At 39.9% G+C, this 25,846-nt stretch overlaps 1 protein-coding gene across 5 annotated transcripts in view; it reads right to left on the bottom strand.

Moving 5' to 3' along the window:
- galnt13 (polypeptide N-acetylgalactosaminyltransferase 13) overlaps positions 1-25,846 on the bottom strand; it is a 421,608-nt gene that overhangs the window by 75,627 nt on the left and 320,135 nt on the right. For 4 of the 5 annotated variants that reach the window (XM_043693775.2, XM_087989067.1, XM_043693777.2 and 1 more), the window contains 3 exons: positions 17,266-17,405; positions 14,743-14,841; positions 701-835 (listed from right to left, as the gene is read on the bottom strand). In XM_043693775.2, the coding sequence (XP_043549710.2) occupies positions 701-835; positions 14,743-14,841; positions 17,266-17,405 (374 nt within the window). The remainder of the gene's footprint in view (positions 1-700; positions 836-14,742; positions 14,842-17,265; positions 17,406-25,846) is intronic. The other variant, XM_087989066.1, reaches the window with a different exon arrangement.

Genomic DNA, 25,846 nt, shown 5'->3' with positions numbered 1-25,846 from the left:
CAACAGTCCCTTTGACTGCTGCAGCTGCCCTCCCACACCAACACCACCTGCTGGCGGTCACAGCAAACTGTTTATTCCTCTTGCTCAGTGCCCTCCATTATTGTTGTCACCTGCTGGGCCTTTTGGTAAAAATCAAAACAGGAAGACCCAAGCTAAGTAGAATGATTTTTGAAGGATAGAGGAAGTTTCAACACCAGCGCAGGAAGGAGACGTGAGCCTGCTGCAGAGTTGAAATTTGCGTTGGACTTGTTCCTATAATGCTACGCATCTGTAGGAAGTGTGGGGTATTACAAAAGGGATCAGAAAATAAATCTCGATTATGTTAGTTAATTAATACAAAGGTGACTTCATTTTTTGGTCTATTAGTTGCAAGCTAAGTATCATTTGGTCTATCTTAGTTTTATAATTTATTATAGTAGAAGTTTTGAAACATGAAATCTTATCTTTCAATGCATTTCATCCTTTGCTGGGATGTTCATAACTTGCAAAATACTATTTTTTTTGGGAGACTATTACAAGTGCAGGTTAAAAAATCATGGTAATAAAAAAAATAGCAATGATTTGAACAGAATATTTATATTCCACTAAGGACAAAATTTTTTCTTTGTGTAATTTGCATCACCAAATTTGAAAGTTTCCTAATTCATGAATGTGGATCTCTGAACTTGTTTTGTAAGTCAAGTTTAAGTATCAAGCAAACCTGTACATCATATTCCCACAGTTGGTTCCCTCTCATGTGATGACACTTCAACATGACAATTGGACCATTTAGCCTCGACACATCCAGACATAGATCATCTGTCCTGATCTCTTTTTCAGCTGTGTAGGAGAATACCTGGAGGGAGGAAAAAAATGACACAATTACACAATGACTCACATATGATATTTCTACTGTATACTAAACAAAATCCCCACAGCTTCTTACCCCATTTATTTGTCTTAAAATCTTAGCTATTCACTTTCGGTAGTTAAAGAAGACATTATGCATACTATCACAAATATTTTAAAATTACTTCAAAGAGCTACAAGATTCAATTTAGACAAACATTCTTTTGCTGTTCTCCCAGAGTGAATTTAATGAAACATATATACGTTATGTTCAAATATCATTCAATAAATTATTCTTTCCACTTACAAATATCTCATCAACATAATAGGGACTATTTCTTGAGGGATGATTAAAATGTGACTTTTTTATCATGTTTAATTTATTTTTCAAGTAATTGGGAGAAATTGGTTCCCAATTTTATGGGTAAAGATTTATGAGGCAATTCCATGTGTCTAAACATGTCAAAGATATCTACTCTACAGTGAGTTAGGGAATCTTTCAGGCATCGAACTTTTTCACAATGTAGCTGAGAGATCTAAACCATGCTGAAAGATCTCTAACTGGTTAATAATAATCTGCCTCTGAATCTCGTTGGTTGCTGCAGTTCATGAGAAACTTTTGACATAGGAGCAGTGGCTATGAGATTACAGGATATCAATTTAAGCAATTTAAAACCAAAAAATGTAGGCATTGTATGCCTGTGATTTCTTTACCAGAATTCCATTCCAATATTGTTCCTGCATAGAAGCACCTTAATGGAGAACTAGTTGTACTCTTTATTGTTGCTTCTTTTTCCAATTTAGGCTACTCATGGGAGCTTGATAAGTTTGTCAAGTGATGACCTTAAACAGGCTTTTGGACACTTGAATATGTTTCTGAATATCCCAATATGCATTTAATGAGCCTTCCAGGAAATATGTCCTTGCTCGGTGGAGCTGGTGTTGGGCCTGCACTTTTCAGTTTCTTGGTTTGACAGGTAGCATTGCCTGCAATCCTTAAATGAAGGCTAACACCAAGCATACATGTTAGCTTTAAAAAAAAATAACTTCCAAATTAAGATACCCGTGGTGTTGGAAGTGTCAAGAGTTCTCTGTGCATAATTCCACAGGACTCATAAGGACATAGTTAATAGTGCTTGGTCCCATCCATGCTCCCCTTCTCCTTTTCCACCACAGTCTCAGAAATTGATTTGTGCTCTACAAGTCGCTCTGCATGCAAACTGCCTGGGGCTGTATCAGCAGCTTTCCAAAATTTTAAAATGTGTCAGAGGACCAGTATGAATTAGATCTCAGTCCTGTCTCATTTCCTGATCCCAGATCGTGCCTGTCAACTAATGTCTATCCAATAACTTAGACTATGACTTAGATAATTACTGCATTTTTGCTCACTTTTGTTTTGATATAAACTCTTATTAGCATTTTTGTTCGCAACAAATTGCAAAATGCAGTTACTTCAGTGTTAAAAGTGCTGAGAACCAGCCTGTCTTTTATAGTACTGGTATTATGCAATATTTGAGAGAAAGTAAGGGCTGCAGATGCTGGAGATCAGAGCTGAAAATGTGTTGCTGGAAAAGCGCGGCAGGTCAGGCAGCATCCAAGGAACAGGAGAATCGACGATTCGGGCATAAGCCCTTCTTCAGGAATGAGGAAAGTGTGTCCAGCAGGCTAAGATAAAAGGTAGGGAGGAGGGACTTGGGGGAGAGGGGTCAAGGTGAGGGTGATAGGCCGGAGTGGGTGGGGGCAGAGAGGTCAGGAAGATGATTGCAGGTTAGGAAGGCGGTGCTGAGTTCGAGGGATTTGACTGAGACAAGGTGGGGGGAGGGGAAATGAGGAAACTGGAGAAATCCGAGTTCATCCCTTGTGGTTGGAGGGTTCCCAGGCAGAAGATGAGGCGCTCTTCCTCCAACTGTCGTGTTGCCATGGTCTGGCGATGGAGGAGTCCAAGGACCTGCATGTCCTTGGTGGAGTGGGAGGGGGAGTTAAAGTGTTGGGCTCCGGGGTGGTTGGGTTGGTTGGTCCGGGTGTCCCAGAGGTGTTCTCTGAAACGTTCCGCAAGTAGGCGGCCTGTCTCCCCAATATAGAGGAGGCCACATCGGGTGCAGCGGATGCAATAGATGATGTGTGTGGAGGTGCAGGTGAATTTGTGGAGGATATGGAAGTGTCCCTTGGGGCCTTGGAGGGAAGTAAGGGGGGAGGTGTGGGCGCAAGTTTTGCAATTCTTGCGGTTGCAGGGGAAGGTGCCGGGAGTGGAGGTTGGGTTGGTGGGGGGTGTGGACCTGACGAGGGAGTCACGGAGGGAGTAGTCTTTTCGGAACGTTGATAGGGGAGGGGAGGGAAATATATCACTGGTGGTGGGGTCCGTTTGGAGGTAGCGGAAATGGCAGCGGATGATATGTTGTACATGGAAGTTGGTGGGGTGGTAGGTGAGGACCAGTGGGGTTCTGTCCTGGTGGCAGTTGGAGGGGCGGGGCTCAAGAGCGGAGGAGCGGGAAGTGGAAGAGATGCGGTGGAGGGCATCGTCGACTACGTCTGGCGGGAAATTGCGGTCCTTTCCCGCCGTACCAACAAGTACCCTTCTACTGACACCCTCCTTCGACTGAGTGAACTGGTCCTCACCCTGAACAACTTCTCTTTCTAATCCTCCCACTTCCTCCAAACCAAAGGAGTAGCCATGGGCACCCGCATGGGCCCCAGCTATGCCTGCCTCTTCGTAGGATATGTGGAACAGTCCATCTTCCGCAGCTACACTGGCACCACCCCCCACCTTTTCCTCCGCTACATCGATGACTGTATCGGCGCTGCCTCGTGCTCCCACGAGGAGGTTGAACAGTTCATCCATTTTACCAACACCTTCCATCCCGACCTCAAATTCACCTGGACCGTCTCAGACTCCTCCCTCCCCTTCCTAGACCTTTCCATTTCTATCTCGGGTGACCGAATCGACACGGACATTTACTATAAACCGATCGACTCCCACAGCTACCTAGACTACACCTCCTCCCACCCTGCCCCCTGTAAAAACGCCATCCCATATTCCCAATTCCTTCGTCTCCGCTGCAGCTGCTCCCAGGAGGACCAGTTCCAAAACCGTACAACCCAGATGGCCTCCTTCTTCAAGGACCGCAATTTCCCACCAGACGTAGTCGACGATGCTCTCCACCGCATCTCTTCCACTTCCCGCTCCTCCGCCCTTGAGCCCTGCCCCTCCAACCACCACCAGGACAAAACCCCACTGGTCCTCACCTACCACCCCACCAACCTCCATGTACAACATATCATCCGCCGCCATTTCTGCCACCTCCAAACGGACCCCACCACCAGTGATATATTTCCCTCCCCTCCCCTATCAGCATTCCGAAAAGACCACCCCCTCCATGACTCCCTCGTCAGGTCCACACCCCCCACCAACCCAACCTCCACTCCCGGCACCTTCCCCTGCAACCGCAAGAAATGCAAACCTTGCGCCCACACCTCCCCCCTTACTTCCCTCCAAAGCCCCAAGGGACACTTCCATATCCGCCACAAATTCACCTGCACCTCCACACACATCATCTATTGCATCCGCTGCACCCGATGTGGCCTCCTCTATATTGGGGAGACAGGCCGCCTACTTGCGGAACGTTTCAGAGAACACCTCTGGGACACCCGGACCAACCAACCCAACCACTCCGTGGCTCAACACTTCAACTCCACCAAGGCCATGCAGGTCCTTGGACTCCTCCATCGCCAGACCATGGCAACACGACGGTTGGAGGAAGAGCGCCTCATCTTCTGCCTGGGAACCCTCCAACCACAAGGGATGAACTCAGATTTCTCCAGTTTCCTCATTTCCCCTCCCCCCACCTTGTCTCAGTCAAATCCCTCGAACTCAGCACCGCCTTCCTAACCTGCAATCATCTTCCTGACCTCTCCGACCCCACCTCACTCCGGCCTATCACCCTCACCTTGACCTCCCTCTACCTATCGCATTTCCAAAGCCCCTCCCCCAAGTCCCTCCTCCCTACCTTTTATCTTAGCCTGCTGGACACACTTTCCTCATTCCTGAAGAAGGGGCTTATGCCCGAAATGTCGATTCTCCTGTTCCTTGGATGCTGCCTGACCTGCCGCGCTTTTCCAGCAACACATTTTCAGCTATTATGCAATATTACCTATTACCAGCTACAGGTGTACTTAACTGCTGATATGATATTAAGGTTTCAGTAAAGAGAGATAACCATTGCCTGCTTTTAATTTAGTTTTTCTTATGGTGCTGGCCCAGGTTTGTGATAGAAATTTTTTTTTCTTTGCCAAATCATCACAAGGTGATAGACTATACAATGTGAAAACTAAATAATAATCTCAGTTTCTAGTGTTTGTGAAGTGCTGTATGTATTATGGACTAACTAAATTCAAACCAAAGGTAACAGCTGATTACAATACTTTGTCTCTCCCATTGTTTTGGCTATAGCATTTTTAAAAGGACCAAAGTTCCACTTTTCTTTGAGTTAGAGCAAATGAAGAGTATTTGGCCTTTTCAAGGCAGCAGTAGCAACTTTGAAGAGGGGAAAAATCAAATCATAGCCTAACAGTGTAACTGAAGGGAGGCTGGGTAAACTGAATCATTCAACAAGGAAACAGACCCTTCAGTCCATCCATCCATGCCAACCATAATCCCAAACTAAACGAATTCCACTTGCCTGTGCTTGGCCCATATCCCTCCAAACCTTTCCTAATTGTGTACTTATCTAAATGTCTTTTAAATCATATGGACGATCATGGAGATAAAAGAAAGAATGGTTTTCCTATGTTCCTTCTTCCTTGTTGTCCATTTGCAACAGATGTGAAAGTTTTTTTTAAGCTTTACTAACTACATCATGGAGAATAGTCCACCCCACTTGTACTGAGTTGCATTAGGTAGGGTATGGCCTCAGATCCCGTGATAATAGAACCTATTGCCCAACACGAAATACAACAGTGAGTACTACATGCCATGTTATCAGCAACAATGTTTCCAACTGACCAGTATTACAATAAAGATAAAATTAATATGTCTTTTACTGAAAGATGCCCTATGATTCATTCAAGAGGCTTAGTAATTTTAACAAAAGACTTGTGCTTATGAATAATTACACCAGTCCTCTCAAATATCTCACTCAAAAGTGTGCATAATCAAATTGATCTTGGCTGACATTTCAGTTCAGCCCAGAGAACTTTCACTAATCCTTAATTTATCTTTTTAATTGATTTAAAGTATTCTCATCAAGACTGTGAGCAAAGCTGAATGTCACTGCTCCCAGAATGTTACACAGAGCAGGATTGAGTCTCATGGTAACTGGACATCTGCAGGGAACTATCCAAACTAAAATTAAAATTGCATGTATTTCCATAAAGATGTGCATTTAGACCTATGTTCATTGTTATTGTAACATAAAAGAACAAAGAAAGAAGCTGTATCAAATCCAGTTCTTTTGAACATTAACTTGGTATGCATGAAGGATAACTATGGCCCCTGTATAAATATACTTATTACACTAGTCCACATCTCATTTGAATACTGGAAAGTGCAAGAGAGATTAGAAATAAATGTTATTGGGCCAAACAAAACAGCATTCACATCCTTTCAGGAGTAAATAGATCAGCAGGGAAAGATAAAACTTATTAGCAAGGCAAAAGGAGAAAATCTATGCTGAATGTTAAGAAATAGATGTATAAGACCAGCAGGATAAGTGGAAAGCATGGAACCAATCATCAAAATTCAAGCCCTGTATGCAAATCCATCCATTTTAAAGGCAAACAAGTCAGATGGACAAATTAATCTTCATTTCTACAGGGATAGAATTGGAAAGTAGCTGAGTTATATTAAGCTTGTACATTATTTTGAGAAGACTACACTTGATGTACTGTGAATCATAGAATCCCTACAGTGTGGAAGCAGGCCATTTGGCCTATCGAATCCACACCAACCCTCCGAAGGGCAGCCCACCCAGATCAACTCCCCTACTTCTGTAACCCTACATTTCCCATGGCTAGCCTACACATCACTGGACTCTTAGCATGTCCAATCCCCCCAACCTGAATATCTTCAGATTGTTGGAGGAAACCCAGGCAGACAGAAGGAGAATGTGCAAACTCCACACAGGTAGTCACACGAGGTTGGAATTGAACTTGGCTCCCTGGTGCTGTGAGGTAGCAGTACTAACCACTGAGCCACCATGTTACCCAACAGTGAACAGTGCTGATTCCCATATTAGAGAAAGGATACTCTGGCACTGATTTCAAGATCTAGGGAGTTCTGGAGGGTCACAACTAATGAATCCACTCACTATCTTTGTAATTATCTCTACCTAAAGGTTAAGGTTAGGTTCTCCCTGTCCCCAGTGTTATGAAGGATGGGCCTGGCCTCATTGCTGCAGTACGCTCCAAATAGTAGGATTGTTATGCATTATCTCTCCTTTGCGGAAAAATCTGTAAAGGAAAACACTTTTGACCGTTAATCCATCTGAAAGTTGCAGATTGGCACATTCTAAGATCAAGGACTACATGCTGAGGGATGTACAGAAATACGAGGCAGCTGCTGACAAGGCAGAGGGGACAGACTACAATCTAAGGTCTTTCAGTCGAAGTACGATGAAGGTCTGTTCAGTTAGCAGACCCTCTCATTGTCATAAAATCTATGAAAATATTTTCCTACATGAGTAGGAAATGCCTTTGTTTGCAACTGCAGGAAATGTCAAATGCCAAAATTTGTTCTTTTTTAATCCACAATGCCTCAACAAAACTGCTTTAGTATCTTGTGTTTGTACATAAAGATCATTTAGAGTCATAGAGTAGGGACAGAGACTACTATTACAGAGCCATCAATACAGCATGGAAACAGACCCTTCGGCCCAAACTGGTCCATGCTGACTATGATGCCCTCTCAGCTAGTTCCAATTGCCCGCATTTGTTCCATATCTCTCTGAACCCTTTCCATCCATGTACCTATCCAATTTTTAAAAAATGTTGCTATTGTACATGCCTCAACTCCTTTCTCTGGCAGCCCATTCCATATACACACCACTTTCTATGTGAAGGAGTTGCCCCTCAAGTCTTTCCTAAATCTTTCCCCTCTCACCTTAAACCTATGTCCTCTAGTTTTCAATTCCCCATCCCTGGGAAAAAAAGACTATATGCTTTCATTCTATCTATGCCCCTTATGGTTTTATACATCTTAATAAGGCGTAATTTGTTCATGAATAACTTTTTTTACAATAAAAATCTATTAACTTACAGATAACTTATGAATGAAGTATACTCTCAAAATTTTAAGGTAATTTTTAAAAACCCTACTGAGAGCACATTCAGCCCAACAGATTAGAAGATGATCTAATCTCCTAGAATGATACAGAATGAATAAGGTTTACCTCCCTGCAAACACTGTGCAACTTAGGCCTTTTCCACTAGAGTAAAGATTTAGAGGGGTGGTGGGAGAGGAACATGACAGAGCTCTTCAAGGTTATACAATTGGTTAGGCAGAGAAGATGCAGTAAAGCCAGAATTAGGATCCATAAAAATATAATAGTCACTACTAGAAATGTCTTTACACAGATTGTTTGGAATTTAGAACTCACCGCCATAGGGAATGGTTCAACAAACTGGCACAGTTACAATTAAGGGGGAGTTTACTAAGCATATGATGGCTAAAGGAGTGAATGCATATGTCGATGGATTTGAAAGAAATGTGGGAGACAGCTCATGTGAAATACAAACACTTGCAGCAACCTATTGGACTGTGTGTGCTATAAGTAGGATTTTAATAGAGATAGCAAGTGTATAAATTGCTTTTGATCTTAGAAAATCCCAAAATTCACAGTGTCCATGGGTTGTAAGGCGGAGAGAAAACATAACTGCAGGTCAGTTAGCATGGCAGAAGTAGTAAGCAAAATGATTAGGGATAAGATAACAGTGCTTCAAAAATTAAATGGTGATTAGTATCACAATAGAAGTAAAGACTGTATTATCCACTTGCAAAACTGATTTTAATACCTGGGATTTCCATGGACTGAAATGGTTTGAAAAAGGGATAAACTATGACTTTAAAATAGCCACAGTAATTACCTGATCACAGGTTGAAGAAAGATTCATCGAGCTAAGCTATTAATTAAAAGAGTAGAGAATGTGGTGCTGGAAAAGCACAGCAGGTCAGGCAGCATCCGAGGAGCAGGGGAAATCGACATTTCAGGTGCAAGTCTGCTCCTCGGATGCTGCCTGACCTGCTGTGCTTTTCCAGCACCACACTCTCGACTCTGATCACCAACATCTGCAATCCTCACTTTCTCCTATTAATAAAAAGAACCAGTCTGAGCTGAATTTAAGATTTAAACCCAATTAGACTGAAATCATTAATCAGACCTGGATCACCTGTTTGATTTACACCTTGATGAGAAATTCACATGTTAGAGTATAAAACATCTCCTGCAATTATTCAGCTCGGAAGCAAGGACCTCAGACATTGGGATACATACACCAGCTGTACAGAGAGCTGCTTTTGACATAAGGACAGGATTTTTGACTAGAACATATTGGAGAAATATCTCTTTCTCTTCACCTCTCAAAAGGACAAAGCACCTGGTGATAATGCAAACTGAAGGGATACTTCCAAATACAAAGAATTCAAAAATATCTGCAGTTCAGCTGCCGTTAACTTGGGATGTCCTAAATCAACTGTGATGTCAGGTGAAAGCCTAACACATCAAGAAAATTCTAAGGTCATAAAGTTGCTTATTAAACTGCACTGTCTTTCCATAGACTTTTGAATTGAGAACAAGAAATGAAAATGAAAATGGAAATGGCTGCTATTACCCCCATGCAGAAGATGTACTCGGTGTTTTTTTTCCTCTGTCAGAGTGCATGGGCTGCCCTTCAATCACAATGAACTCTGCTCCCCATCCCCCATCTACTGTCTCCCATAATTCTCTTTCAGTTCTCACTCCCTGAGATAGGAGGTCCGATGATCATCCTCAGTGAAGTCCATGGAACAATACCAGTAGTAGTAACGCTTCTGATGGCATTGTCAGTGATGGAATGCTGCTAGCCTCAGATTGGCTGTTAACCTTTGTGGGACTTCCATGAACAGGGTCTAAGATTTTGAGTAAAGCCTAACGCTGCCCATTCAGGCATTTAATTTGGTTGGATCAATGATGTCTGTTTCCAAACTGTTCCCCAACCAATGAGTAGGACCTATGTTGTCAGCATTACATTCAGCCAATAACTACTTCAGGATTTTAAGAGGAGTTGAAAGACAACATTGCATGAAGTGAGGGAGAAAGCACTATAATCTTATTTTTCAAATATAAACTCAAAACAAGCTTCAGTAGTCGAGTCACTGTTGTGGGGAGGCGAATTTCCTTTAAAGTTCAACCTGAAGATGCTACTGAACCAACCGGTCTTTTGGCCCGTGAGGACATTTAAATCTGTCTACAGCATTGTCCCTCACCAGTCCCCAACCCCTTCTGCACAGACTGCTTTCATTCCAGTGCAATCACCTTCTACCTCGGGGAATCTGAAGGCAGATTAGAAAATCCCAATTCCAAGCTGCGGAAGTCATAGTTGTGTGCAGAAAACGGTGTGAGGACAGGATGGAACCACAAAACTCACATGGTAGTCTATGGTGTGAAATTCCACATCATCCACCTCAAGCCCCAATACTGATGGAGGCTATAGACACTCAAATATTCAATACTTAACAAAATAATGGCAAAAGCATCTCACTCCACAGGTCATAGAGAGGGCAATGCATGCAGCAGGCACCTTATTAGAAAATAATAGGTGCGTGGCCCGCAATTTATTTGTCCATTGATTTCAACTTGAAAGAAAATTACAATTGGCTGTGTTTGATATGTGTTGCAAATAGAAATCACACAGAGTGTAAGTTACTGATGTATTCTGATGGCACTCAATTCAAAGCTAGCTGAATCTCTGAATAGGTTAAGTGAATATAATTTGTTTTCATGATTACGCATGCAAAGTATTAGCATTTTAAGAATTATTTGGTTTGCCACAGAAACTTATTGCTGTTTCAATGTGCTTGCTAAACAAATGCCAAGCTTCTAATTTGCAAGTATTGCTTATAAGGAATACCTTAACTGAAAATATATTATAAATACAAGAAAATAAACCATATACAATATACTCACAACATATTGTCTAGCTAACATCAATTGTTACAGCTAACCTGAGAATGCAACTTTTAAAAAAAGGTTTTGTGATTTACACATGAAAGAAGTGAAACTATCATGGGATTCGAACAGATGAAAGACTCAACAGCCAATCAAGGTACTTTTCAATGTATAATTTCAGTTACATCACACTGCAAGTTTTTGCTATAAATTCTGTGACTTACAATTGAGCCCTCCACAATCACCTGATGAAGGAGCGGCACTCTGAAAGCTAGTGTGCTTCCAATTAAACCTGTTGGACTATAACCTGGTGTTGTGTGATTTTTAACTTTGATCCTGGGGATGAAAGACTTGTCAGTATGAGCATTTGAGGACTCTGTGTCTGTACTCTTTGGAGTTTAAGGATGAGGCAGGGATTAGGTTGAAATTTACAGGATACTAAGGTGCTTGGATAGAGGGGACAGGCAGATGATGTTTCCATTAGTAGGAGAGACTGGGACACAGCCTCAGATTGAAGGAACCTGAGATGAGGAGGAATTTCTTCAACCAAAGGGTGGTAATTCTGGAACTCATTGCTGCAGAGGGCTTTGAAAGGTAAATCATTGAGTGTATTTAAGACAGAGGTAGATCGATTCTTGATTAGTAAGGGGATCAAGAATTACAGGTAGAAGGCAGGAGAATATCAATAACGACTGAATGGCCTTATCCTGCTCGTATATTTTATTGTCTTATGGGTTCTGCCAAGTCTGCTGAGCTCCTGGTCTCAATACAGCCTTAGTTAAAACATGGACAAAAGAACTGAATTCCAGGGGTGAGGTAAAAGTGACATCAATGACTGAATTCAACTGAGTGCAGCATCATGGAACCTAGCAAACTGGAATCAGTGGAAACAAGGGGGAAAGCTCTCTGCTGATGAAAGTCATACCTGGCACAAAGGACTGACCTGTTGGAGGTCAGTCATCTCAGCTCCATGACATCTCTGCAGGAGTTCCTCAGGGTAGTGTCCTAGGCCTAACTAACTTCAGCTGCTTCATCAATGACCTTTATTCCTCCATGACGTCAGAAAAGTGGGGACGTTCACTGATGAATGCACAAATGTTCAGGTCTATTCACATATCCTCTGGTACTGAGGCAGTTCATGCCCAAATGAAAAAAGACCTGGATATTATCCAGGCTTGGGCTGACAAGTGGCAAGTCATATCTGCATCATACAGGGGCAAGTCAGTGACCATCTCCAACGAGAGAGAATCTGTTGACCCCTGACTTTCAATAGATTTACCATTGCTAAATCCCCACCATCTCTATCCTGCCAATTAACACTAACCAGAAATTAAACTGGACCAGCCATATACTGTGATGGAAATGTGTTGCTGGAGAAGCGCAGCAGGTCAGGCAGCATCTAGGGAACAGGAGAATCGACGTTTCGGGCATTAGCCCTTCTTCAGGCTAATGCCCGAAACGTCGATTCTCCTGTTCCCTAGATGCTGCCTGACCTGCTGCGTTTCTCCAGCAACACATTTCCATCTCTGATCTCCAGCATCTGCAGACCTCATTTTTTCTAGCCATATACTGTGGCTTACATCTTGCAGTGAGCAACTTCCCTGATGACTCCCCCCAACTGTCCATTGTTTACAAGGCACATGTGTGATGGAATCTCCCCAGTTGCCTGGATAAGTGCACCTTCAACTACAGTCAAGAAGCTTGGCACATTTGAGAACAAAGCAGCCCAATTGATTTGCATCACATCCACCAATATTCAATCCCTCTACCACTGAAGCCATGTAGCAGCAGTGTGAAACATCTGCAAGATTGACTCCAGAAATTCGTCAAAACTTTCACAGAGCAGATTCCAAGTCACTCACCATTTTGACTTGGAAATATATTGCTATTCCTACAGTGTTGCTGGGTCAACAACCTGGAACTCCTTCCCAAAAAGCACTTTGGGTCTACCAAATGAATTGTAGCAGCTCTAGAAGGCAGCTCAGTTGCATCTCCTCAAGGAAATATGGGGATGCCAAGGGGAATAAGTACCTACCCAGTTTGTGAAGCTAACAATCAAGTAATGATGCTTAAAAAAAATCTTAAATTAAGTTTCTACTGTATTCAATAGCAGCTTGTATGTGGATCATAATAATCTGTTAAGAAAAGGTCAATGGGATTGAGGGGAATGTAGCAAGGTACTTTCAAAATTGATACAATGACAGTTCACTAAGCAGCGTTTCAGAACCTGATGTGTCGGTGTCTGATGGCTCAAGTGGAGTTAGTCATGTATAATCCTGGAGTGAGGAGAAAGTGAGGTCTGCAGATGCTGGAGATCAAAGTTGAAACTTTATTGCTGGAACAGCACAGCAGGTCAGGCAGCATCCAGGGAACAGGAGATTCGACGTTTCGGGCACAGGCCCTTCCTGAAGAAGGGCCTGTGCCCGAAACGTCGAATCTCCTGTTCCCTGGATGCTGCCTGACCTGCTGTGCTGTTCCAGCAATAAAGTTTCAACTTTAATCCTGGAGTGACTTCTGCTGTGAATTTAGGGGGTGAATCTAGTGTGGAAAGGCCTACTCAGCCCCAGCAAAAATTACAGGGACGGCCTGCTGAGATACAGAAATAAGCAGTCGAGAGGACTGTTGCTGGAAATAAAAAGGTGTCTTTGGAGGAAGGAAGACTGATGCAGCAGATACACAGAATTTTTTAACTCAATAGGCTCCATTCCATGTACCTGTCACATGTAAATAGTTCCTTGTACCTTTTCCTCATTTTCACTTTCTGTTTGTAATGACCTAACACCAGCAGAAAAAAAGAAACATTACTCATTGTCTCTGGGCCTTAAATCTCATGTCATACTTTGTACAACAGTCATAGCTGGTAATCATCTTCACGTCTGAAGGCCTCCATTTTCATGTTTGGTGGCCTACAATAGACATATTGTCTGAAAAATTAAGACCTCAACCCACAATTAGATGGATACAGGTTAGTTGAAGCACATTTTACATGATACAGATGCTTAAGGGAAATAGGGATGGTAGAAAGGAGAAGAAGCTCAAGAACTTAGAGATTAGGGCTGTAGCACATTTTCATTTATTTAGTTAAAAATCACACAACACCAGGTTATAGTCCAACATAAACCTGTTGGACGATAACCTGATGTTGTGTGATTTTTAACTTTGTACACCCCAGTCCATCACCGGCATCTCCAATTCATTTATTTAGGTTTCATTATTCATACATGTTGCAATATATGAAAACATTAATTTATGAAATTATGTACTGTGTCTGTGAGTTATGATTCTACTCCATGAAAACTACTTTCCGTAACCTTAAAACCAACCTCTAGCATATTAATCCTCCCACAATGGGTTGAAGACATCTGGATCAGATTTAAAAAAAATAAAACAGGAAAAATGTTCCCAACTCACTCAGTGTGCACCTGGTGCCATTTTTACAATGCATGTTTTGTGGCATATGAGTGTTGTGTCCTCAAGAGGTTGTCTTGTGTGTTTATGTTGAGGCATAACAGGTCATAAACATGTTTAAATTGGGCTTCCGCACAGCACAACTGGGAGCCTTAATTAAATTCAAAGGATGCCACACAGATTTGCGAGGGTGTGTCTCTTCTTCCTATGCTAGTTGCCAAGGGCCATCACAGATGATCCCTGGTTGTTGCCCTCTGTTTCTGGTTCCCCGACCTGCCAGCTAACCAGACTATCAATGTGCCCAGCTACAGACCAGGAAATAAAAGGAAAAATAACATAAAAATTAGGTCATTTCACACTGGGTACTTACCTGATTTCCTCCCATGCCATGGCAATTGAAGATGCCTACTTTTTCGTTTTCCTTCCGCCCCATATTATCAAGGCATTGGTTTGTAGCAACATTCCTAATCTGAAATTAATTTGGTTGAAGACATTATGGACAATGCATTCTTATTGAAGTAATTGTAGATTCAAATTTTCTAAAATTGAAATATACGTACATACAGTCAGGTTGACTGTACTGGAAGTCACCAATATGAAAGCAGCCTCAAGCAAAGCTATGATCAGAGGAAATTTATTTCTCCATACCATATTACTTATGTACTGTACATATAAAATAAACAGCCACTTAGTTAAAGTGGCACTTTAAAAAAAGGGCATAAGTGATTATTAGGAACACAACTAAAAACTAAAAGGAGAAGTTCTGGTATGTGCTGGTGTGGAGTATCACGGGTTTTAAACTTTATTATATCCCTTTGAAATCATGTTCACTGTTATTTGTCACTGCCATTTCAGAGCACTTTGATCCTGATAATGAATTCAAGATGACCCACGAGTTTCTGATGTAAGGTTTGCTGTCCTTTTCTTTAAAAAAAACAGGTATGCATTCTGGTCTATTTCCAAAAAGTGGGATCTTCCCTGTGTTTATTAACTTCATTATAACTGTCATCATTGTCCCAGTTCCAGGGGCTTTACACAGACTTGGGCCAAATACCCAGGGATGGGCAGCACTGTGATCATAGCTACACAACATTCCCCATTGATATTATTGAGAAATACTGCAACTGCCATATGCCTGTAGAGCTGTCTACCAGAGGTTATTGATATGGTCTGCATCCAGAGGGAAAATGAGATCATCTTTTGATGCATCAAGTTGCTATGACCTGAAATGCATTACATAGAAGTGTGGTGGAAGCAGATTTAAAATAGAGTTTCAAAGAGAAAGTGGATATTACTTGGAAGATAATGCAGGGCTATGGGAAAAGAGCAGCAGTATATTAACAATCGGATAACTACTCCAAAGAATTATTGCAAGCATGTTGGGCAATGTGACTTTCTCCTGTGTTGTATTGCAATATTTAAATCATGTTCCCTTCTTCTGGGCTCCATTGTCAAACAGTACCTCTTCATATTTTATATCCTAATGAATTTGTGATATATACCTTTACCTCAGAATTATTTTTTCTGATATAGAGCCCAAACTATAACTAGCTCCAACCTTTGTATGCAAAAAGAGGGATAAGGTGAGTTACATCTAAAAACGCTCCAACATTTGAAAGCATGCAAATAATGCTTAGCCAGAATCACAACTGGCTGGAGGAAAAGAAATCCAATGTTAACTAGAACTATAAAGGGCTAATCCTTGCCCTCAAATGCACTGAAGAGTTTTGACTGTGACTTCAGTTTTGCTTTTATTGAAAACACTGATAACATCGGGAAAACTTGCAACAATTTATGGAATAATTCTTTGTTCCAGTTACAAAATAATTCTTCGTAGATTTATGTATCCCATATTATATATTCGACACACGTCACAGGGGAGATGTGGAGGCTTTAACTTCACTCGTAGTAGAGTTCCCCCAGCAGGTGTGACGAGAGTCATGACAATGCATTGCTCAGTTTGGAATAGAAGTCTGATGGTGAGGCCAACTACAGGCATGGCAATGGAATGGTGACAACTCCTGATATACTACTGTTTTAGACTACCATAGGAAATGAAGGTATGTTCCCACTCAGCCAGCAAAAAACTTATGGATAATGTAGATGCAATAACTTGCGTAATGTCTACATAATGTGATGTTTTTGAGACCAAATATGAATACATCCTCAAGCAAAAACAAAATGCTGCCACATAAAACACTGAGGATGCTGTAAAGCTGATTTGATTTGATTTGATTTATTATTGTCACATGTACCAAGAAAGTATTGTATTGCGTGCCAACCAGACATATCATACCTTATATAAGTGCATCAATGTAATAGAACAGAATGCAAGAATATAGTTTTAATCTGAACCTGAAACAAATGCAGAGAATGCTGCAGAAACTCAGCAGGTCTGGCAGTATCTGTGGAGATAGAAACAGCAATAACATTTTCAGCCCAGTATGACTGTTGTTCAGAACTAGGTTTTGAGTTGCATTAAGATTTCCCCAGAACTTTGAGTTCTGTTTCTCTGTCCTTCAAATCTGCCAAAATACTAGCAATATTTCATAATGGTAATATAACTAGAAATTTTATAATACTCCAGCAAGTCAAATGGTATCCATGGAGGCAGAAGTTAAATTAACATTTCAATATGATGACCTTTCATCAGAATTCTTCTGACAAAAAGTCATCTACCTGGAACACTAATTTTGTTTTTCTATAAATACCGGCCAGCTTGCTGACTCTTTAGCAGTTTCTATAATCAATTCTTAAAAAAAGAACTTAGAGCATGTCAGATTAGTGAAATGGTAATATTTTACCCACATTCATAAATTTAAATAAAAAAAATACTTAATTATGCAAAAGTTAATAATTATTATAAATAAAGAAAAGTTCTTAACATTCCTACCTCACCAAGTAAGTAATAACGCCTTGGGATTTGGGAGTCAGGATAAATATTTTCCAAGTACCATGAAAAAGATTTGCACTTCAGTCTTTCTCTTAGGCCTTTTCTAGCTGACACATCTCCATAATCCACTTTAATAACACCTAGAAGTACAAAAGACACAGATTGCATCAATTTATTGGTGTTGGGTTTAAAACATGTTACTGTCATGAAAATCTTGAAAATATACTTTGAATTTAGGAGGAAATACATAAACTAGTTAAAGGGAGAAGGTCTTCAGGACTTGACTGATAACCTAGACTGTCACTTCACCATAGTTCAGGAACATGAAGTGTTATCAGAGATGTAGCTTTCAAATAAAATGTCAAACCAAATTTCCATTTGCTTGTTCAGCTTGACATAAAATAATCAGATAGCAATATTCAAGAAAAGTAGAAGTCTTCATGTTGTATTGTCCAAAGTTTATTCTTCATTTAACATGACCAAAAAACACTTATTAATTTTGGTGCTTTTGGTGAACAAATGGCTCCCACGCTTTCAATTATTTCACTGCATTACTTCACTTCTTCGAGCTAGACTTAATTGTTTTGGTGAACAAATGGCTCCCACGCTTTCAATTATTTCACTGCATTACTTTACTTCTTCGAGCTAGACTTAATTGTTTTAATTGAGCAGCAGGTTTCATGAACAGGCTATATTTGTTCATGGGACATGGGCAACACTGGCTAGGCCAGCAATAATTGTCCATCCCTAATTTACCAGAGGGAAGTTAAGAGTCAACCATATTGCTGTAGGTCAGGAATCACATGTAGGCTTAACCAGGTGAGAACAGCACTTAAAAGCAAATTAAGTGAACCCAACTCTTTTTGTACGACAATTGACAATGGTTACATGGTTGCTATTAGACCAGCTCTTTGTTCCAGATTGTATTGAATTTAAATTTTACTGTCTGCAACTATGCTATCACCTTCCCATTTGAGAACAGTAACTTGAATCAACCCATAACTCAAAGGATTCAAATGAAACAGCAAATTTTCAATGGGATGAATTGTATATATGATTCAATTTAGATGAACAGAGATGGGCAGAACTGCAAATTAAACAAATTCAGTAATGGTACTGGAAAGCAAAAGAGTCATAGGCAGAACCGCTGAACACAGCTAAATGTCAGCAAAACAGATGTTGCAACATCAAAGAAAACCATTAAGCTTGGTGCAAACTGAAAATACATAATAATGGAATAAATGATACAATCTATCAGTGAATAAGCGTAAAATATAAGAGAGACATTGAAAAAATACTGTAGTTGCCAGAAATCTGCAAATTAAAGGGAGAAACTGCAGTGTCAAAATAGTAAAAAGATTACATAACAATAGAACTAGACCATTTATGTCCTTGAACCTATTCTGCCACTCTATGTGATTATAGTCTATTAGCTATCTTTTCTCCATATCCCTTGGGACACTCATGATAAAAATCTGTCAATTTCAATTTTGAAAAATAAAATTGACCCAGCTGGGGTCAAATTCAGAAGTTTCAGATTTCTACCCTTGGCATAAAAGAAAAAATAATCCTGACTTTACTTCAAGTTACGCTCACTCTAATTTTGAGATTAAGATTGAATTAGTTTTTTTTCTGCACTCCCCTATGAGGGTAATCACATCCTTGTATCTAATTTATTGAATCCTTTGGCCTTTTTAAACATCACTATTAGGTTATTAAACTTTCTAAATCCCCTTTTGCAATCTGTTTTAACCATTTACCTTAAATTCTTGTATCATTCTTTTGTGCTCTAACTGATCCTTAGAAACAATGTCTTTCCTGAAGTCAAGTGCCCAAAACTGATCAAGGTTTGATGAAGATTTAATGTGACCTTAGTTACACTTCCTTATGCTTGTATTCCAATGGCTGGAACTCATTAACATTTTTGTCTACACTTTTTTGCTGGATCGAGAGACTAGTTGGTTGTCAGGCAGGTATCCTCTGTGGCAGGTCACTGCTGGGGAAAGTAGTAGAACGACAGAGGAACAGCAAAGATTGCAAGATAGGGGTCTTGTGGTAAACCTTGGAGCCACGGGTGGGAGGATGGAAGTCCTGCTCTGAAATCCAGAAATATGTAATTCACTGATAGAAATTTCACCTTCCATGCTTTGCTATTGCAGCACATACATGCTCATATCTAGGCATTCCCAGCATGCACCAGGAATGAGGTCAGTGAGCTATCTAGTCACTTTAAAAGGATTTTCACAGATAGAGTCATAGAGATATACAGCATGGAAACAGACCCTTTGGTCCAACTCATCCATGCCGACCAGATATTCAAAACTAGTCTATTCCCATTGGCCAGCACCCAGCTCATATCCCTCTAAACCCTTCCTATTCATATACCCATCCAGGTGCCTTTTAAATGTTGCAATTGTACTAGCCTCCACCACTTCCTCTGGCAGCCCATTCCACACATGCACCATTCTCTGCGTGAAAAAGTTGCCCCTTAGGTCCCTTTTAAATGTTTCCCCCTCTCACCCTAAACCTATGCAATCTAGTTCTAGACAAACCCCACCCCAGGTAAAAGCCCTTGTCCATTCACCCTATCCATGCCCCTCATGATTTTATAAACCTCTATAAAGGTCACCCCTCAGCAACCGACACTCCAGGGAAAATAGCCTCATTAGCACAATTGTGATAGCTGCAGTTTGTACTAAATATGAGAACTAATACCGTGATCTCAATTTCTAAACATGACTAACAAGTGTCAATACAATTCAAATCTGTTGTTACCATGACATATTTATCAAATGCAAATATTTCTTCCCCTTCCTTTCACCAATATGGCTACAGTTTTGAGACTTTTGCACTGCCTGTTGACTTTAATTAGAAGAATGTTTCTAACTAAAGTCTTGTGGATGAAGCTTTTGTACAAGAAAAATATTCCTTTAAGTAAAATAATTTATATTCTTTAAGAACAATGAACAACATTTGTAAGTTAATATATTTAAATTAAGGCCTACTACTCCAACAAGCAAACAGCTGATTCAACCTGTGGGTCCAATGTTTCACTGAACAGGTGCCTTTAACCTATACTACAATTTAAATCTCAACACTTCTTTATTAGTCCCATTTAAGAAGTCGAGCAACTGATTGATAGACCTTATTAAGCTTTGCATAATCAGATAGTAAAAACTAGAGTTCAACACTAGAGTTCTAAAAATAAGACAATATTTAGAAGCAGGGTTTGCAATATAGTAAAACAATCTACTGAATAGATTGAAGATGTTCAGCATGCTAAGATCACACCTCAGCATTTCTCTCTCTTTGGGCAGTCCTCAGTTATCCAAACTGTTAATCATTGACTTCTGCATATCACCATCTCTCCAATTACACCATGGTATTACAATGGACAAGAGGGAACACCTTAGCTTGCAAAATGGAAGGGTTATTAAGCATACAGACTATACAGACTAACCGACTGAGTTAATTGAAATTACTTCATCATTACACATTACTCACACCTGAACTGGAAAAAGAAAACAAAACAGGTAACTAATATTTTTTTTGTTGATTTGTCTGTGCAACAGTTCCTAAGAACAGATAATATATTTCTACATTCCATGGGATATTCTGAAGCTTTATTTCTTGAACACTAATTTGAATTAAAAATCTTCGATGATAGGACCAAAAAGCAGGGGTTAAAATGAATTCAAAACATACGTGCTACTGGAGTGTGCACAAGTCAGACAACTCAACATTTTGTGGGTACAAGATTCTTATACAAAATCTCACTTTTGCTATGGAGCATTTTTTTAGGAATACATACTTGAAACCTGTATCATGAAAAATCTCTAATTAACAAATGCATTTACAGTCCAAATGTCTCAGTTGACGGACATGTAGAGTACAAGAAACTGGGATTGCTTTCACAAAACAAAATTACCCAAGAACTGGGTCACACTGCAAACAAAAAAAAATAGTGAAATACCTTACACAAGTATTTATAGGGTGAAGATTCAAGAGCAGGACATTCATATGGACCAAGGTAAAGGTCAAAATATTTTCATAACAATATAATTTTTAAATATTTCAAAATGTTTGCTAATTGATTATTTGACTGTAATTGACATTTACAAAATTATTCATTCACAGCCCATTCTGTTCATTAATCACATTGACATTTAAATGTGGTCCATCTGAATGAACAAGTTGTAACTTTATTAAGCGGTTTCAAACAGCGATATGAGGCTTAAAAAACAGCAATTTGAGGCTTCAAAAAGTTCAAATGCTTACTGATTCTGATATTTCCGGCTGTGTGGGGTGTCCATTAAAATCCATCCAGAGTATCTACCCTCCCTTTAAATTTTTTTTCTTTTTTTTATTTTTCTTTCTTTCTTTTTTTTTATTAACCCCCACACTACCGCCTAACTGCGGTAGTGCTTATTTGATGTCCTCTTTTATTTATTTATTTATTTATTTGACAAGCATCCCTCCCTTTAAAATATGGATCAATCTAATTTGATTTAATTTAATCTTTTCGTTATTCATTGACAGGATGCAAGTATCACTGGCTAGAACAGTGTTTATTGCTTTTTTCCTCAATTGCTTTTGAGAATGTGGTGCTGAACTGCTTTCTTGAACCTCAGCACAACATGGAGAGCAGATACACCCACAGTAAGGTTACGAAAATAGTTCCAGCTTTGACTCAGCGTCAGTGAAGGAATGGTAAAGTAATGTAGAATTGAGTTGAGGATTATAACATCAGCAATGATCTCATTTCATCTTATGAAATTTCATCTTTCTGGGCGGAATCTTACATTATTTTGGCCGAGTCTGAGTTAAGTTTTTTGCATGGCTTTCTGCATGAGGCTAGTGAGTTTTCTCATCATGACTCGCCTCATCAATTACATATGTCATCCCAGAGATATCCATCAAGTCCTATTCTGTCCCCATCTTATCAGACATCAGTTGCAGAATACCTCATCTCTCAAAACACCTCTGCACATCTGGATGACCATTGGCATTCAAAAACTGCTCTGCTTGATTCCAGCTAGTTTCTGAACTTTTCAGAGAATATTCTCAACAGAGACCTGTATGCCATGTATACTTGTTCTACTTTCCAAATGCAGCTGACTAGATTGAAAGGTTGGCTATACTGTACTCAAAATGTTGTTTTTCTCTTTCAAATGATTCTGTTAGACCTTCTGAGTTTCTCCAGCATTCTCTGTGCTTGTTTTTGCAAGGTATAAGTCAGGAGTGTAATTGAATGCTTTCCATTTTCCTGGATGAGTAAAGATCTGGATGATTGTTTATTTCAACGTGATTTTTCTGCACTATTCCCACATCTCTTGAGTTTTAAAATGTAATAATGAATCAGTATAATTTTCAAACACTGAGCCTCACAGACCTCTAGATTGGTGAGTTCCAAAGGTTTATCACCAAGTGAAATAAAATTCATACTCATCTTGGTCTTAAGCAATGTGCCAATGCATCTACCCTGCTGATTCTGGTAATATTTAGATTGATTCAGGTGCACATTTATGCAGATTCACATTCACAGTAATCCAGACTCACATTTATAATGATACAGATTCAGACAAATACACATGAATTAAGAACATGCATAGGCCATTCATACAAATATCTGAAAATAGGAGCAGGAGTGGACCACTCAGCCTCTCTGCTATTCACTAAGATTATGGCTGATTTGATTACTCTACATTCCCACCTACACCCAAATAATCTTTCGCCCTGATTATTTTTTAGAATCTACAGATTTCTGCTTTAAAAAATTCAAACATTTTGCTTCTATTGCCTTTTCAGGAAGAAATTCCAAAGACTTACAATTCCGTGAGAAACAAAAACCTCATCTGTCTTAAATGGACAACACTTGTTTCTAAACAGTGACTCCCAGTCCCAGATTCTCCCATGAGAGGAAACATCTCTGTCGAGACGCATCAGAACCTTCACATGTTTCAGTCAAGTTGTCTCTTACTTTTCTAACCTCATCTAAATAAGATTTCATCAACAGACAATGCATGCATTTTGGATATTAGTGTGTTAAACCTCCTCAGATCTGTTTCAAGCACATTTTATTCTTCCTAAAATAAGAAAACCAATACTGTACACAGTGCTCCAGATGTGGTCTCACCTATCCCCTGCATTACTACAGTGGACCTTCCATGCTTTTGCATCACATTGTGTTTGCAATAAACAAAAACATTCTTTCAGGTTTTCTCATTACGTGCTGCACCTCATACTAATTCAGATTAGTTGGGGCATTACTCTGGAGAATCCACCAAACTAATGACCGATAGATGCTTGCCAGACTTCATTGAAAGTTTAAATCAGACGGGTTGATCAATTGTCAGTTGCTCAAAACTTTGAGATGTCTTACCCTTCCACGGTAATCTGAGATAAATTGGGCATGCGATTTTTGAGAAGCTTTATAGATCAGGCTGATGATAAATATGTAAGTTTGCTCACTGAGTTTGAAGGTTTGCTTTCAGACATTTTGTCACTAAACGAGGTAACATCATCACTGAGAGTCTTTGGTGAAGCGCTGGTGGTATATCCCACCTCTTTATTTATTGGTCTTGATTTCTTAAGGTGGGTGAGGTCATTTCTGTTTTTTTTTTCAAGGGAAGGTAGATAGCATCTAAATTGATGTTTATTGATGGAGTTCTGGTTAGAATGCCATCCTTTAATAATTCTCATACATGTCTTTGTTTTGCCTGTCCTAGATATGTGTGTTGTCCCAGTAGAGTCCTTCTTTGTCTTATTGTATAGAAACTAGTGTTATGGGGTTGTGTCTTTTGGTGGCCAGTTGGCGTTCATGTATCTTGCTGGCAAGTTTCCTGCTAGTTTGTCCGATGTAGTGTTTTTTACAGTTCTTGCATGGTATCTTGTAAATGACATTAGTTTTGCTGGTGGTACCTTACATCAAAGACATATCAGAAAATGACTTTCAGTCTACTCAGACCTCTTGGCATCATGGTAGCCCACAAATCTACCAACACACTTAAACAACGACTAATGAACGTAAAGGATCCATTAGATACTACCAGCAAAACTAACGTCATTTACAAAATACATTGCAAGAACTGTAAAAAATACTACATCGGACAAACTAGCAGGAAACATGAACACAAACCGGCCACCAAAAAACACAACCTACTATCACTAGTTTCTATACATACAGATAAAAAAGGACATCACTTTGGCATAACATACACATCGTAGGACAGGCGAAACAAAGACACACAGGAGAATTCTTAGAGGCATGATATTTTAACTAGAACTCTATCAATATATACATCGATTTAGACCCTATCTACCTTCCCTTGAAAAAAAGAACCGGAAATGATATCAGCCACCCTAAGAAACCAAGACCCTATAAATAGAGAGGCAGGACATATCACCAGTGCTTCACCAGAGACTCTCACTGATTATGTTACCTAGTATGTTGATAAAACAAACCTTCGAGCTCAGCAAGCTGACTTGTATACTTATAAATTGGGCATTTTTCAGAGCCAGTGAACTCTCTGGAGCCGTCCATGCAGTTGCATGAGAAATCATCTGATCAGGGTTGCCATTTTCTGTAAGTTGACTTTGACACACCCTACTTCAACATCAAGAATGTAGGGTTGGAAAATGGCTCAGGTGCAATTTACAAAGTTGATAATAAGGCAAGTCTTACAGTGTTTGGATCTATAGGAATCCCAATATCCAGTGACCAGTGAAGGAACATTTGCAGTGGATGGTAGAAGAAAACCTCCTGGTCAATTTCTCAGCTAGGACATCAAGTGAAGTGAGCTCATGTGACTAATACCATTGCTGAGTCCCCAGTTGTCAATATTCTGGGAAGTACCATTAACCTGGAACTGAACTAACCATATAAATACTGTGACAAGAACATTTGTCTGGCATGCTTGCAGTCTCAGAAGCAGCTATTTTTAAAAGGTAAGTTTTAATTTTGTTTTCAAATCATCTGGAGCTCCAGGTAAAAAATGACAGAGCTCCATAACATTCCATTACAATCAATCCCAATCACCTTTCCCAACAATGACTTAAAAACTGCTGCTAGCAAGTCAATTGGGCCAACATTTACTCTTACAGTATCGTCTGTGCACCAGAAAAGATAAACTTGATCAAGCTGAACTTTATTTAAATTAGACAAGCAAGCTGCAGACTGTTATACATCACCAACTTGATAGAATGTTTTGCTGTGTTCTTCCAGCCTCCTGCTTGTCTATCTTGCATTCCAGCATCTGCAGGATTTTTTTTGTCTCTATACATCACCAGGTAGCTCATCAACAAAGCAGTCAATTGGAACATTTCTACTTAGTGCCTTCAGTGATCAGATTTGAGCTGGTTAAAGGATGTTTTATAGAAGAAGGTGAGAACCAGCGATGACCTTTAGGACTGATAAGAGTCATTATTTCAAGGAATCCTTTAACTAGCATTAAAATTCTTGAAGAGGTAAATTAGGATGCCCAATTCATCCAAGGCTACATTTTATCAATAAGATCTATGTCTGCAAATTGGTCCCACAGCTTTATAGCTATGCCTTCCACCTGTTGAAAGCTGCAAATCA

The sequence above is a fragment of the Chiloscyllium plagiosum genome, unplaced genomic scaffold (assembly GCF_037043375.1).
Source record: "Chiloscyllium plagiosum isolate Xiang-an unplaced genomic scaffold, Cpla_swu_hap1 HiC_scaffold_7, whole genome shotgun sequence".
Classification (NCBI taxonomy): Eukaryota; Metazoa; Chordata; class Chondrichthyes; order Orectolobiformes; family Hemiscylliidae; genus Chiloscyllium; species Chiloscyllium plagiosum.
The sequence above is the reverse complement of the archived record's forward strand: the minus strand, read 5'-3'. Positions and strand labels throughout refer to the sequence as shown.